We start from the raw sequence: 17,067 nt of genomic DNA on the forward strand, positions 1-17,067 counted from the left end.
GCCTCAGGCAACTCTCTAAGACTATACCTTATTGAAAAGGTACTGATTGGCATTGGTGGATGGAGTTTCCTTTTTGGGAGTTCATCATGCTAATTAAATCAGAGATACGATCCCAAAGGGGAGAGAATACAGATTAAGTTATGGAGGCAGTGTGATACAGTGGAAAGAACATTAAAGTCAGAGAACATGGGTTCAAATCCCAATCCTGAGACTTACTCCCTGTGTGACCCTGGGCAAGTCACTTAACCTCTTTGTGCTTCAGTTTCCTTACCTGTAAAATGGGGAAAATAATAGCACCTACTTCACAGAGTTGTTGTGAGGATCAGATGAGATGATAGATTTATAGCGCTTTGCAAACAGTTAAGGTGAGTGAGAGGCAATGTGATGTAGTGAATACAGAGCAGATCTTGAAGCCAGGAAGACCTGGGTTCAAGTTTTACCTCTGATTCATCCTAGCTATGCAAACCTGGGTAAGTCACTTCACTTTTCAGTGCTTTCCACAACTATTTGAATTGCAGAGAAGGTGCCAACCTACATTGTTAGAGGGAGTTTCCTGACCTGGGAGTTTCCTATATCAATAGCATCACAGGTCCAGTCCCCATCCCTTAGCAAAGCTTAAAGTACAATACAAATGTTAATTACTATTACTATTATTCACCTGTCTCCCTGGGCCTTGAGATAGTGTCTAACCCATTTTCATGTCCAGGTTTTGAGTTGGGGACTTACTGAATGATCAGAAAGGCATTTGGGAAATGAGTCCAGAGGACACATCTCAGGATGCATAGGTCCTGGAAAGCATCCTGGCCACTGCTCTGGGTTCAGGTTATGGGCACATGGCACAGAAAGAAGCAAAAAGTACAGTAATCTTCCTACTAGGAAAAATGTAAGCATTCAAATTGGTTCATTTGGACCTTACAAAACACACCTGGGTTTGAAAAGGTCAAGTTGAGCTGTCTGAGGCCATCCCATGAACTAGAACATTCAGAAAACCCCACTTTACTCTGCGCCCTGTGGACAATGCCTCAGGCTTCTTCTCCAGCCCTTCTTGAGGTTCTAGTTCCTTCAATGGGTGATGGGTGGTGGGGATGGGATGAGGAGCCCAATGTTTCAGCGGGAAGAGTGCTGGCTTTGGAGCCAGGTGACCTGGCTTTGCTATTTACTACCTGTGGGATCTTGGGGCTTACTGGGTCAGTTTCTTCATCTATACAATGAAGGGTGGGGTGGGGTGGACTAGATGACCTCTAAGTTTCCATCCAGTTCTGGATCTGGGGTACTATGATCTTGCCTTCTCTTTTTCTCTGCTGTCTTGGCTCAATTCACCCCAACATGGAAGCCCTAGGACCCGGCCCTATAGCATATTCTTGGGCTGACAACCAGATGGCATCTAGATGTTTGAGGCTGCCCCACGGGCAAAGGCATCATCTAACGAGCAGCAGAACCATGAGTTTATGCCATAGCCAACTCTGTTCAGGTGTCTGTGGGGAACACTGCCGACTCAACCCCTAACTCTCCCTGGAACAAAAGACAGTAGCTAAATTCCACTCTAAGGACCTGGTAACCACTAACTTTTCCACTTTAAAATGAATATCTCTTTGAAAATGAGATGGGGAGATGAAGAAGTAGCAACTGGGATTGAGATGAGGAAATGGCCATGGTAGATGGTATGGGGAAAGAAGTGGTCCAGATCCCTAAAGCATGCTACTAAATATTTCTGATACTGGAGAGGTGGTCTGGTCCCCTGGGCTGACCTCCTGGTTCTGAGGCCTTTGCATATCACCCTGGTCTCCTGGAGGGGAGCTGAGTCCAACCCATGGCTTATCGTCATTCACCAGGGCTGTTGGGTAAGGTTCCACGTAAATGCGTCGGACCATCGGTCGCACGTCCTGGTACTTGGTTTTCTTCTCTTCAGGGAGGCTTGAGGTATGGGGTAGGAGTAGACCCCGATGCCTTTCAGTGGGGATCCTGATCTGCTTTGCCTCAGTGGTCTCCTGGGACAAGTCTGCAGCCCGGGAGAGGTGCTGCGTGTAGACTCCCTCAGAAAGGGACAGAGACTGTGTTTCACTGTGGATGCGGAGCCAGCGGTGGTGACGGCTGAAGTAGCCGTAGTGCTGGTGTTTGCTCAGCTTCTTCCTCCCCAAGAAGCTCACCGGCTGTTGGGAGCTGCCTGCCATCTTATCAGGTCTCTTGGCCATGAAGCCTGAGAGTGTCAGACTGTTGAAATACTCAGCACAGGAATGGTCGGTATCTGGCCCCAAGGTCTGGCCTTGGGTGTCCCCCCTCAAGGCCATGCAGGGCTTCACATCATGCACCTGTAAGACATCAGGGGCACTGCCACTCATGCCACTCATGGCCTGATGGGAAATGTCATGGGATGACATGTAGACTAAGTCCAGTTCTCGGGGGCTAAGGGCATCACTGGAATCATAGTCACTATCCGTGGGGAGAAATACCTCAGAGCAACCTTCTTCATCTGAACAGGGCTGGGAGTCTGGAAAGAACAGAGACTATCATTAGAAAATAAAAGCCTTTCAAATGTGAAACCCAGAAACCCAGAAACCCAGGTTCCCCACTCCTGCACTAGATTAATCAGAGGGAAGGTTATGATAAACTTTTCAGTACTGCAGTAGACAGGCTTCTAAAACTAACTTCTTAATCCCCTGTGCAGTCCGCTGTAACAAAAATACAGTGAGAGGATCAGATGAGATAAGAAATGTTTTCTTTTTGTTTTAATTTTAATTTGCATCTGTGGCTGTCTTTTGTTTTTATATTGTCTTTATTTTAGAATATGGTTATCCCTTCCACATCATGACTTTACCCATTGCGGTTTCAATACAATGCGGGTTGGCATAAGAACTTAAATAGGAATTTGGGGGGAGTGTTGTGGAAGCTGCAGAAGGCCAGCAGACGACACAGGAAAAGTTCAGAAACTCAGAAATGAGTAAAATATATGTATGGTATTGTATAATATCAGTGTATTTTATCTTTTAATGCCGTAATAATTCAGACTTCTTCTCTGGTATGAAGGGAGGGCCAAAAATTTTCATACAGATTTTTCCAGATCGTGGGGGTGTTGTGCCCCTAACCCATGCAGTGTGGAAGGGATAGCTGTATGTCTTTCCCCAGTCTGTCCATGGAGAACCATCTCTTAAAGAATAAAAAAAAGAAAGAGGAAAAAAAGAGTTCAGGGTAACTAATCAACCAACACTTCAACCAAGCCTGATGGTGTAGGCCATGCCTCACATCTATGGCCCCACACCTCTGCAAAGAAAGAGAAGGAGGCCTGCTTGTTTTCTAAACATAATCACCCATTTATGTCTCTCTCTCCCCACTAGATGGTAAGCATGGAGGGCAGTGGTCATGTTTCATTTTACTTTGTCTATGTGCCTCACACACAGTAGGTCCTCTATAAATATTGATTAATTTGTACAGGTGAAAGTATCTTGAAAAATATTATTATATTAATAATTTAAAATATTAATTATTGCTCTTTGAAGGCAGCCTAGCATAAGGAATGGAGGGTTGTCCTTAGAGCCATTGGGTTGGCATAGAATGAATCAGAGGGTTAGAGTTGGAAGAGACATTAGAAGCCATTTGATAAAATCCCTTCATTTTATGAAGGAGGAACTGGGACACTAGTGGTATAACGACTTCCCCAAAGCCATATAGGACAGTGGCAGAGGCAGGTCAAAAACCCAAGTCTTCTAACTCCAAAGCCATCACTTTCTCCATTGTACCACACTGCCATAACTAGGCCAAGAAGAACCAGAGTTCAAATGGTCTTTCTGTCACCTATCCCTTGTAGGGTGGGGCAGCTTGGTCTTTGTAAATGGAAAAGCTGGGTTCAGATCCTGCCTCTAATACTCTGTGATCTTGAATAAATGGCTTGCCCAGGGTAATATAGTCAGTAATTGTCAGAGGTGAGACTTGAAGCCAGGTTGTTCTGGTTCTGTTATACCACACTGTCTCTCCAAGAGTTATGTACTATTAAGCCCTCAGTAAGACTCCTACCTGATGGAGGGATGAACCTTGCTACCTTCTCCCACCCCTAGAAGTGGCCTAAAGCTGATGAGTTGAAAAAGTGAATTTATCTTGCTCCCTGTGTCCTTTTCCAGCAGACAGCTTCACATAGGGAATAGAGAGCTAACCTCACAGTCAAGAAGCTAGGTGGCACCACAGTGCACAGAGCAACGGACCTGGAGTCAGGAAGACTTCTGTTCCTGAGTTCAAATCCGGCCTCAGACTGTTACTAGCCATGTGACCCTAAGCAAGTCACTTAACTTTCTTTGCCTCAGTTTCCTCATCTGTAAAATGAGTTAGAGAAGGAAAAGGCAAACCACTCCAGTATTTTTGCTAAGAAAACCCCAAACGGAGTTAGGAAGAGTCAGATGTGATTGAACAAGGACTTCTTGTTGCAGTGGTTACTGCTATAGTGAACAGGCTTTTTACTCTCTGTCAGAATTATTGTACCTTTTGGTGATGACCGAAGATACCCAAGTCCCTTGCTTCTCAGTGCCTAACTGTGAACTCTGAAGCAACAAATGAGAACGTCAAGTAGTGACTGCACAAGCACTTATTAAACACTTACTGTGTTCTAGGTAATCTGGGGAGACAATAATCTGTAGTAGTAGGTCCCCTTGCCTTCAGAGAGTTTGTTAAGGCCTGGTAGGTCCATTGCAGTTTCAGCAGTGATTTACTATATGTGTTTTGCACTTTAGGGTTTCAATGTGCTTCCCCTGGTTTGTTTTTTTTTTTTTTTTTTGGTTAGGCAATGGGGTTAAGTGACTTGCCCAGGGTCACACAGCTAGTAAGTGTTATGTGTCTGAGGTCAAATTTGAACTCAGGTCCTCCTGAATCCAGGGCTGGTACTGTATCCACTGCGCCACCTAGCTGCCCCAATTCCCCTGGTTTTTAAGAGATGATGAGCGGGCTGATTTTAAAAAAGACATGGAAAGATTTGCATGAAATAACTAAGAGTGAAATGAGTAAAGCCAAGAGAATGTTGTATACAGTAACAGCAATATTGTTCAAAGAATAACTGTGAACAACTAAGCTATTCTGAGTATTATAAATACTCAGATCATCTACAAAGGACCTAATGAAGGAAGATGCTATCCACTTCCAGAGAAAGAACTGATCAGTAGAAATATGCATGGTTTGGTTTTACCTCTCTCTCTCTCTCTCTCTCTCTCTCTTTCTCTCCCTCTTTCTCTGTCTCTGTGAAATGGTGACCTTCTCTAGTGTGGGGTGGAGGGACAAACACAGTTCAGAACTTAAAATGGAACCAAAAATAAAAATTAAATAAATAAAATTTAAAATTAGATGAAAAAAACTAAAAAAAAAATCAGAGTGCTTTCCCATACATGACTTCACTTGATCTCCATGGTTGGTATTATTATTGCTATTTTACAGATACATAAACTGAGTCTCAGAGAGGTCTTCACACTTTTATAAATATTACATTGGGGGGGAACTTCCTTAGTTATGATCTTTACTAATTTATGTAATAAATGGATCATAGATTTAGAGCTGGAAGTCAAGTCAACAAACATTTATTAAGTGTTACTATGGGTAAGGCGCTGTGCTAAGCACTGGAGGTAAAAAGAAAGGCAAAATAGCCATTGCTTTCAAAGAACTGACCATCTAATAGATGCTAGAAGGAACCTTAGTGGCCATCTCCTCATTTTACAGAGGTAGGAAACTGAGTTTCAGAGAGGTTAAGTGATCACACAGCTAGTAAGTGGGGATCTAAGAGGGGATTTGAGCCTGGGTCTTCCTAACTCCTAGTCTGGTGCCCTACCTAGTATGCTGCACTACCTCTCATTTTACAGAACAGAAGTCAGGGCTGGAGAGATTCTGCAACGAGCCTGCTCAGAGTCACACACCAAGTCAGTGGCAGAAAAAGGATGAGAGGCCCCTTGACACTTAGCCTGGAGAGCTTTCTGTGAAGTGACACAGCTCTGCCCAGGGTGGTAAAGCCTGCCCTGGTACCCAGAACTCAAGAGCCTAGATTTTCTTTTCCACTGAATGATGGCTAGAGTCTGCTATGATTCCAGGACCCCAGTGTTGGAGATGGGTATCGTTTTTTTTCAATAGAGTTGGGATTTCATCGGTGTAGGTTGCAAAACTCCCTCTATCAATGCAGAACTGCAACCATTTTTTGCCATTTTTGGTCTTAGAGAGTTGACTTACCCAAGATCACACAGCCTCTATGTGTTGGAGGAGGGACTTGAATAGTTATAGTGAACATTTATATAGTACTTATTATATGCCAGGCACTGTATTAAGCCTGTCCCTTGCCCCACGCTCCCCCTGCTCTACTGGCAGCCACAGCTACCGAGGAACCAGAAAAGAAAGTTATCATCAGCAAAGTTCTTGGCACTGTGAAGTGGCTCAGTGTCCTGGTTTTTAGTCAGTGGAAATAACATGAAAGAAGATGCATTCCCATCTGCTTTGCCATCACATCCTAAGGACCATGGGGCTTTTCCATGTGATGTCCAGATGAAACCTCTTAGATGTATAGTCTCCCTCCAGTAGAATGTGAGCTCCTTGAGAACAAGGGTTGTCTTGCTTTATTATTTCTAACTCCAACACTTAGCATAGTGCTTGACACATAGTAAGGACTCATACATACTTTCATTTATTTATTTACTATACTAAGGACCTTCCAAAAGGGAATCTCTAGAGAGTTGACCAACAGACTGCATTGAAACAGAACCTAGGTTGTGCAGTGCAAGCCTGAGTGCTTGCTGTTAATGCTGTTGAGTTGTTTCAGGTGGGTCTGACTCTTCACAACCCTATTCTGGGTTTTCTTGGCAAAGATACTGGAGTGGTTTGCCATTTCCTTTTCCAGCCCATTTTACAGATGAGGAACAGAGGCAAACAAGGTTAAATGACTTGCCAAGGGTCATACAGCTAGTAGCTCATGAAGATGAATCCTCCTGATTGCAAACCCAGGGCTCTCTCCACTTGCCACCCAGCTTGCCATCAATAGCAGAGCTGAATGATGTTTTCTTCTTGTTTAAGTTGGTAATGAAACCCTAGGAGAATCAAAGGCTCCTCCTGGCTTGGGTGGTCATTTTTGTTGGAGGACTTACTAGGGGTCATCTCTGAGGAAAGTTGAGCATGTCCTCACGAAGCCTGGCAATTAGGGTGGAGGTTCTAGGATTTAGGTCATTGTTGATCCTTCCTTTGTGGGAAAGGTTGCAAAGTACAAGATATATTGAAAAATAAACACAAGGTGTTGAAAAGCATTGGGGTATAGTGGCTAGAGTGCTGGACTTGGGAGTCAGGAAGACAACCTGGATTTTAATCTAGCCTCAGACAATTCCCAGACCAGTTTGTGACCCTGGGCAAGTCAATGTCTCAGCCTCAGTTTCCTTATCAGTAAAATGGGGACAATGGTAGGTGCTATTGCATCTACTTTGTACAACTGTGACCTTCATATTAGAAAATATGCACACACGTTTTATATATATGTATGTATATATGTGTGTATATATCACTTTGAAGATCTTAAAGCACTAAGTATATGCCACCTCCTACATGAAAGCTTCCTGATCACTTTTCTCTACTCCCCCATCTGCTAGTGCCTTCTCTGGGAATATTCCAGCATTTTCTTTTCATTTAATTATACGTGCAACTCCCCTCCAATAGAATGCATGCTCCTTGAGGGCTGGGGTGGTTCCATGTTTGCCCTTTTTTTATTACTTGGCACAGTACCTGGCACATGGTGGTTACTTAATAAAGGCTTGTTGATTGATTAAATGGAGGGATGGTGATTGCTTACTCTTTAAATTTAATAATAACATCTGAATGTAATTGATTGGATTATTTAGCCAAAGGGCCAGCATCACAGTTTGGTGCTTTTTCTGAGAGGAGGACAAAAGGACTACATTTGCACAGCAGAGCAAGGATCTTTCTCATGCTACATCCTGTCCCCTTGGAGAAGAGCAGCAAATTAATATGCCAGCATCCACTCTGGCTAAGAGAGGAGCAGAAACTTGGCAGGTTCTGTCATCAGAGAGGGTGGGGTATAAGAATGGAGTTATATGCATGCTTAAATGAATAATAGAATTTGGAACTGAAAAGGAACTTAGAGATCATCTAGTCCAGTTCTCTCATTTGACAGATAGAGAAACTGAGGCTCAGAAAGCCTGACCCAAGATCACTCAGTGAGTTAAAGGAAGAACTGGCACAAGATCCCTGTCTCTTGACTTTTCATTCCAATGTTCTATGCTGTCTATTATAATTATGAGAATTTTGGGAAAATTTGGATAATCTCTTCCCTACATGCCTATTATTTCATTCCTTAGCCTTAAATATTTGGCTCAGATATACATGTCTATGTCTATGTCTATGTCTATGTCTATGTCTATGTCTATGTCTATTCTATGTCTATGTCTATGTCTAGGTCTATTCTGTGTCTATGTCTATGTCTAGGTCTTGGTCTAGGTCTATGTTTATGAATATGTCTGCGTCTGTGTCTATGTCTGCATCTGTGTCTATGTCTAGGTTTAGGTCTATGTCTATCTCTGTGTCTGTGTCTATGTCTATGTCTATGTCTAAGTTTAGATCTATGTCTATGTCTATGTCTATGTCTATGTGTCTGTGTCTGTGTTTATGTCTATGTGTCTATGTCTGTGTCTATGTCTATGTCTATGTCTAGGTTTAGATCTATGTCTATGTCTATGTCTGGGTCTATGTCTATCTCTGTGTCTGTGTCTGTGTCTATGTCTATGTCTAGGTTTAGATCTATGTCTATGTCTATGTCTAGGTTTAGATCTACGTCTATGTCTATGTCTATTTCTATGTCTATGTCTATGTGTCTATGTCTATGTCTAAGTTTAGGTCTATGTCTATATCTATGTCTATGTGTCTATGTCTATGTCTATGTCTAAGTTTAGGTCTATGTCTATGTCTGTGTCTATGTGTCTATGTCTATGTCTAGGTTTAGATCTATGTCTGTGTCTATGTGTCTGGGTCTGTGTCTGTGTCTGTGTCTATGTCTATGTCTGTGTCTATGTCTATGTCTGCATCTGTGTCTACGTCTGTGTCTAGGTTTAGGTCTAGGTCTAAGTCTTGGTCTTGGTCTCAGTCTCAGTCTCAGTTGATAATAATGTTTATGTATATATGATGTCTATGTATAGATAATGTATACACATATGATACACATACATATATGATATATGTAAATGATGTAAATGTATATAATGTGTATGTATATGCCAATGTGCATGATATTGTTGGCATGTTTACACACATTTATATATATTTATATATATATGCACACATATGTATGTATGTATAAGCCTATGTGCCTGTATAGATATTATATAAGTAGCTATGTATATATACACATGTAATATACATGCATGTCTATGTATACCCACACAATGCATATGTATCTATGTATGTATTGTGCAAGTATATATCTATATCTATACACTTGATTCAATCTTCAAAGGGTATGTGAAAAATCAAGGTTTTTTGTAAGTCAGATCCTAGATAGAATAGAATCCTACTTTCCCAAGGACCTGATTTCAGAGCTAACATGAGGGTTGTTTCTGATGGGTCATCCACTACTGTCTATGGTCATTGTAAAGAGTTTCCTACTTTTTCTCCATAACCTTCAAGAAAATCTCCTTGTCATTGGCATTAGTTCTGTTGAAAAGCTGAGCTGACGTGGCCAAGGACGAGCACCTCAAGCACACCTTACCTCACCAGGATCCTGAGAGCAGGAACTGGTGCATCTCCATCTCTCTATCCTCAGAGCCTAGCATAGTGCCTAGAACATAGGAAACACTTAAAAGATTATTGAATGGACTTGATAGTAACTTTAAATCAATCCAGTTTAAATTAATAGGTATTGATTCAGTATCTGTCAAATGTGAGATACTTTTGTTAGGTGCTAATTATACAAAGACAAAAGGAAAAACAGTTTCTGCCCTCAAAGTACTTACAATCTATCCTATTGGGGGATATAACAGGTAAGAAGATAATCATGTACCTTATGATTTGAAGAAGAAGGAGAGAGGACTAAATAGCTAGGGGACCAGGAAAGGCTGTCTCTAGCTATTGGGTCAAGGAGCTAATGTAAACAAATCCTTAAAACAAGCAAGAAAAATTCTCTGCTTTCAAGCAATTTTGTGATGGATTTGCTGGGTGACCTTGGGCAAATCATTTCATCTCCCTAGGCCTATTTCTTCCTCTCTAAAATGAAGGGTTTGGACTAGATGGCTTCTAAGGCTCTTTCCAACTCTAGTGGTCTAAGACTCCAAGCAGCAGGTAGATTTGTACCCCACTAGTATGGGAATGCTTTGGAGAGCCTCAGGCCAACTCCCTTACTGGAGAAGGGACAACACGTATTTGCCAAGGACCCTACATTTGTTTTGTGCACAGTAGGACTTTCGTGGGTTTTGTTTATAATAGGTACTTTGGGGACATTTGTTTCATAGCAAGTGACACAAAAACTTTGCACCCAGTTGCCCAAGACAGGAGAATTTGGGGCCAAGGATAAGAAAGTTGGAAAAAATCTACAGATTGAAGTTGCTGTTTCTTACCACTTACTGCCTTTCTCCTCTGGGTCTCTGGGGATGGGGATGGGGATGGAAGACAGTCTATAGGTGAAGATGTTGAATTGACCTTCTTTTCATTCTGCTCATTGGAGGAGTCGATTAGTTTCGTGATGGGCAAGCCGGTCCCTGGCTGTTTGTACCTTGCATACTGGAGTGCATCTGTGATCCATCTCATTTCACGCCAAATTTCATCTATTTGCTTTGGAACAGAATCATAGCAGACAGTGAGTTATCAAATGCATTCCAAAAAGTTATGTTTTTGTCTTTAATTTCAAAACTGTGAATTTCCCAAAGTATTGGTTTTGAATTCATGTTAAATATACAGAGAACCAGTTAGCTAAGGAAGAAAGTTCCACTTATTTTTGACCTTTTGGCAATTGAAAGATCTGTGTTAATGTCTTTGCCTTTCTGATGACTAGTTTTGTCCTTTAACAGGTCACCTCATCCTCTCTGGGCTTCAGTTTCTTCATTTCTAAAATGATGAAATTTAGGTAGAGTATCACCAACATTCTTCCAGTTCCTTATGAAGTCCTTGAGAGCAGGCACTGTTTTGTACCTTTCTCTGTATTCTCAGGGCTTAGTATAGTGCCTGGCACATGATAGGCACTTAATAAATGCTTATTAACTTGACTTGACTTGATGATTTATGATTCTATGATCTAAATCTTGCATTTAAAGCAGTTGATTGTATTGGGTTTTCTGAGAGCCAAGACGTGAGTAATGCTAGATTGACGTCCCTTTATTTCCAGTTTATGCCTGGGTGCTGCTGGGTATCAGAGTGAAAGAAAAATCATACAATCACAGGTTTGGGGTTGCAAGTGAATTTATCAATTATCTAGTCCAGGGTTCCTTCATCTTTTTGTGTCATAGGCCCCCTTTGGTACTCTGACGAAACCTATGGATGCCTTCTCAGAATAATGTTTTTAAACGTATAAAAAAAATATAGGATCACAAAGGAAGTCAGTAATACTGAAATACAATTAACAAATTATTCTTTTAAAAGTTTGTGGACCATTTTAAAGATGAGAAAACTGAAGCCCAAGGAGATTCAAGGTCTCACAAGGCATCAACATTAGAGGAAAGGTTCGAATTCAGGACCTCTGATTTCAAATCCAGTTCTCAGGGCTTGAAGGTAAGGAAAAATGAAATGTTACATTTTAGTTTCAAAAGCTCCTCCTTCAAAAGCATACTCTCCATGTCTACCCTTAACAAATAATCAGACCATTGGTGAAAAGAACCCCGGATTTGCAGCCAGGTGATCAAGTCTGAATTCCAGCTTTGACTTTGACTATACATGTGACCCTGGGCAAATCACTTAACCTCTCTCTGACTCAGTTTCTTTACCTGTTAAATGAGTGACATGGACTAGATACTCTCTAATTCACCAATAAATGTATCATTCTATGACCCACTGACATAAAGATTTTCCTCTACTGCTCTAAGGAAACATGAAACTATGCAGTTGTAGAGACCAATTGATCAAGTACTAAGGTAAATTGGAGAATTAGCAACTACAGTTGGAGTTTGTGTTTCATAAGGGTAGAAACAGGAAGCCAAGAGAACCTGGTGTCCTGTTCACTTCCTCCTTTCACCTCCTAAGTAGAATGGAAGCTCTATGAGGACAGTGACTTTTTCATTTATATCTTTGTACTTCTGGCAAATAATACAATTCCTTACACGTAGCATCTGCTTAATAACTGCATTGATTAAATGCTTGCTGAAGTTTGATTTCTAGTCCATGGTTTTCTGGTGGAGCTGTTGCATCCTCTGGTTTGCTAACATTGCAATTCCCCTCGGTTGGCTAGGTCTATCCTCAGGGTTGGGTTTGGAGGTCTTGGATCAGGAAATAGCATTGGATTCTTTCTTCTTGGGGGAGAGACGATAACAGTCTTTCAGCTGCAGGAACTTCAAAGACGTAGGTACAGTGAGGTAGGCCTACAGGGGTGGGAAACCTGTGGCCTTGAGGCCACATGTGGCCCTCTAGGTCCTCAAATGTGGCCCTTTGACTGAACCCAAACTTCACAGAACAACCGTAATAAAAAGATTTATTCTGTAAAACTTAGACTCAGTCAAAAGGCTGTAACCAAGGACCTAAAAGGCCGCATGTGGCCTCAAAGCTACAGGTTCCCCACCCCTGGCCTAGAGAGTTCACCAAGGGATTCATGCTAGGCCCCTTTGGGCTTTAATTTGTCTTCTCTGTAAAATGGGAGGGATGAATTACATAAGAGGTTCTGAAAACTTTTTTTGGGTGGGGGTGTGAAGCCTATAGATGCTTTCTCAGAAGAATATTTTTAAATGCATGAAATAAAATACATAGGATTGTGAAGGAAACCAATGATACTGAAATCAATCTATCTAAAAGCCAAGTTCATGGACTCCAGACCCAATGATCTCAAAGACCTTTCTTAGCTAGACATTTGTGGTCCTAAGGTTGACTTTAATGTGACTTAGCTAAGCAGTTTTAAAAGACTCCCAATTTTCGCCCATTTTGCCTTCTACTGTTGATCTAAACGTAACTGACAACATAATCCTTTCTGGTCTTAAAGGTCCAAATTCAACTGCTAAAGACTTGCTGACACATTAAAAAAAAACAACAACTGAAAAAACTCAACCTGTAAGCTTCATGAATCTGTTTGTTACAACGCTCAGTACCCATTTCTTTTCACCCTGCCTTAAAAAAATCAGTTTTCAACTCATAAATTAATGCCCTCCCCCCACATTCCCACCACTGTACATAGGCGAGATATTATTTTTATTAAACATAAGGGTGATCAGCTTTCTCACAACCTGGTTACAAGGTGCCCGTGGGGATGATAGATTGGTCATATTAAATGAGCTGGGTTTCTAATACAGCTTAGGAGCATTTGAAGCATTACAGTATATAAATTATATCTTAATTGCCATTTCAGCTTCAGTAGCTCCAGAATACGCCAAGCTCGAGGCCTTGACAATTTCTGCTCTGGGTGGGCTGTTTGGAGAGTCTGCAGACCTTATCTGTGATTTTCTACACTACCCCCGTTTCCCTCCTTTCTGGCTGTGCCTGCTGGCTTCTCTTCATAACCTTATTTACATAGACTCCTTTGCTCTTTACAATGTTTGGTTTGTGTAGTGACTTCAACACTGTCTTAGATCTGGAATCATACAAATGCTCTCGTGGCTTGTGGTCACTTCTGAAGGTTGCAGTATGCGGTGGGCTGAGACGTGTGCACCAATAGGTGAGTGGCTACAGCTGGTTTTCATTTGGAGAGGGGCAAAAAAAAAATGCGGGTGAAGGAGAGGCCTGATCAAAATAATCCTAACCCAATACCCAAAGTTTCTTTCTTGGGGGAAAAAGAGAGATTTGGGGCTGAAATGACACCACACCAGCAGGAGTGGGAGGACTCCCTGGAGCCTGGGGAATCCAGGAGAGAGTCTGCATTCTCGCTGGCCAGAAAGGATGGGTTTTTAACCCTTTGGGGACTGGCTTCTTTCCAAGGCATTTATGCCCTTTCATCCTGGCTGACTGGAGGAAGGGTACCCTGGTGTGGGGGATGGGATGGAATAGGGTGGGGGTGTTTCAAATTCCCTGCAAAGAGAAGGAAACAGGTTGGGGCTCAGATGAATTCCCAACCTGTTCTGCCTTCTTACAGCTGCCTGGGTTGATTGACTTGACTATGAGAAGAGTGGAGCGATAGAAAGAAACATGTGGTGGGGCAGCTAAGGTGGGAGTAGGGGAAAGACAGGTGTAAAGCACACTAGAAACCAGGAGCAGAGCCAGAATGCTCATTTGGGACCTAGACAAACAGAAGAAGCTTCATCAGAATAAAGAAGCACATTGGTCTGTGGAGTAGTGGATAAAGAGTTGCACATGGACATGGAATCAGGTAGACCTGAGTTCAAATCTTGCCTCAGATATTTGTTGGCTTTTCAATTTTGGGTAATTCACTTAACCTCTCTTAACCTCAGTATCTTCATCTATAAAATGGAGACAATGATACCCTGTATTCTCCTAGGCTTATCACGAGCAAATGAGAGTATCTGTGTAAAGCCCTCGGCATAACTTAAAGTGCTGTATAAAGTTAGATACCATTATGAGTTATGGGTAGAATGACTTATGTAAAATGGGAACAAAGTCTAGAATAGTCAATGAGGCACTGCCCTAAACATATTTAGAGCCATTTTGGAGGAATGGGAAAAAAGAGAGGGGGAAGAGACTTTAGACTCCTTTCTGTTAATTCAACTTGACAAATATTGCTCCTCTAGGGGAGGGGGATGTTATATAATATGTGTCCTGAAAAGTAAAAAAAAAAATTTCAGAAGGGGGATAGCACTAATGACGGGAGATTAGTAGGAGATGACATTCAAGCTAGTCCCTGAAGGAAACTAGGAATTCTAAAACTTACAGGTGAGGAGGGAGTTAATACTATTCATGGAGGACAGCCTGTGCAAAGACATAGAGGCTAGAGATGGGGAATAGCAAGCAGGCTAATTTGCTGGAATATAGAGTGTGTGAAGGAGACTAATGTGAAATAAGCCTGGAAAGGTATACTGAAGTCAGGTTATGTGAGGCTTTAAATGTTAAACAGAAGATTTTTATATTTTAACATAGAGGTAATAGGGAGCTACTGAAGATTCTTAAGGAAGGAAGTGACATGATCAGATTTGTGCTCTAGGAAGATTATTTTGCCATCAGTGTGGAGGATGCCTTACAGAGGGAAGAGATTGGAAGCAGTAAGACCAATTAGTAAGCTATCATAGCAGGCCTGGTCAGAGAAGATGATATGAACTAAGGTAGCTGTGTCATTGGAGATGGATGCATTCAGATGTTTGTGAGAAATGCTGTGGAAGAAGATTTGGTAAGACTTGACAACTGTTTAGATAATAGGGGTTAAAGAGAGTGAAGTGTTAGGAAGCGCTCCAGTGTTGTGAATAGGGGTGACTTAAAGGATCACCAAAAAAGGAAATTGGGAGGAAGGGGAGCTCTTCCTTCAAGGGGAAGGATGATGAGTTTCATTTTGGGCATGTTGGGTTTAAACAGGACATTTAGGTGGTGATGTCCAGCAGGCATTAAATTGGAATGAAAGCCCAGCAGAGAGATGAGGGCTATTAAATATGTAGATTTGGGAGTCACCCCCTAGAAATGTTAACTCAACCCATGGAACTACCAAGATCATCATAGGGGGAAATGAGAGGACCCAGCACAGAACCTTTAGATATCACCTATTTTAAGGCACAGGAAAAGGGAGAAGATCCTGCAAAGCAGCCTGAGGAGGACTGGTCACACAGGGAGGAGGAGGACCAGTAGAGTAGTATTAGGAAAGCTGTGAAAAAGAGTGTCTTTAAAAAAGGAAGTGGATGACCATGTCAAAGGCAGCAAAAAGGTCAAGAAGAATGAGTTCTGGGAAAGTACCAATGGCTTTTTTTCTTCTGAGATGTTAACTGTGAAAGGGAAAGAGAGATGAAACAGTAACTGGAAGAGATCAGAAGGCCAGTGGAAGAGATTTGGAGGAAGGGAGGGAGGAAGGGAGAGAGAGGGAGAGAGGGAGAGAGAGAGAGAGAGAGAAAAGGGGAAAGAGAGAGGAAAATAAGAGAAAAGAGAAGAGAGGAAAAGAGAAGAGAGATAAAGAGAGAGAGGAAGAGATTTGGAGGAAGGGAGGGAGGAAGGGAGAAAGAGGGAGAGAGGGAGAGAGAGAGAGAGAAGGGGGAAAGAGAGAAAGGAAAATAAGAGAAAAGAGAAGAGAGATAGAGAGAGGAAGAGAAAAGGAGAGAGAGAGAGAGAGAGAGAAGAAGAAGAAGAAGAATTAGGAAGAAGAGGAGGAGGAGGAGAAGAAGAAGAAAGAGGAGCAGGAGGAGAAAGAAAGAGATAGGAGGGGAAAGGGAGAGAGAGACAGGGACAGAGACAGAAAGAGATAGAGAGACACAGAGATAAAGATGATCTAAAGAAAAGGGTTGGCCTTGACAAAGAATAGGGTCATCTCTTCGACAGATTGTAGCAAACAAAGAGAGAACAAGGGATAATTGGACAAAAGATGTTTGCTTTGGAAAGACTTCTTCAAAGCGTACTTTCATTTCTGTTTCAGGAAGTCTAGGATGTCCCACTGCTACAACTCTACCACGTTGCCTCGTATAGTTGGGCATAAAACTGTGGACCAGAGGCAGAGCCCAGATGGCAGAGTAAAAGCAGTGACTTGCTTGAGCTCTCCCCCAAGCCCCTCCAAATACAGTAAAAAACAAATTATAAACAAATTCTAGAGCAGCAGAATCCACAAAAAGACAGAGTGAAACAAATTTCCAGCCCAAGACAACCTGGATGGTTCACTGGAAAGGTCTATTGCCCTGGACTGGGAGAGGTGTGCAGTTCAGCGTGGGCCTCGCAGGCAAAGACCAGGCCTCATTGAACCTGGAGCAGGCCTTAGGGGACTGAATCACAAACAGCTGTGGCAGTTTCCAGACTTCTCAACCCACAAATGCCAAAGACAACTAAGAAGGTCAGTAGGAAAAATCTGTGACCATG

General features: G+C 42.1%; 1 protein-coding gene across 1 annotated transcript in view; it reads right to left on the minus strand.

The window, feature by feature from the left end:
- Positions 1 to 17,067, minus strand: part of ANKFN1 (ankyrin repeat and fibronectin type III domain containing 1) — a 184,966-nt gene that overhangs the window by 7,416 nt on the left and 160,483 nt on the right. Inside the window, 2 exon segments of the mRNA XM_027870305.1 lie at positions 1,749 to 2,488; positions 10,560 to 10,773. Of these exon segments, the coding sequence (XP_027726106.1) occupies positions 1,749 to 2,488; positions 10,560 to 10,773 (954 nt within the window).

This window comes from Vombatus ursinus, unplaced genomic scaffold, assembly GCF_900497805.2.
Source record: "Vombatus ursinus unplaced genomic scaffold, bare-nosed wombat genome assembly UNPS02014797.1, whole genome shotgun sequence".
Lineage (NCBI taxonomy): Eukaryota > Metazoa > Chordata > Mammalia > Diprotodontia > Vombatidae > Vombatus > Vombatus ursinus.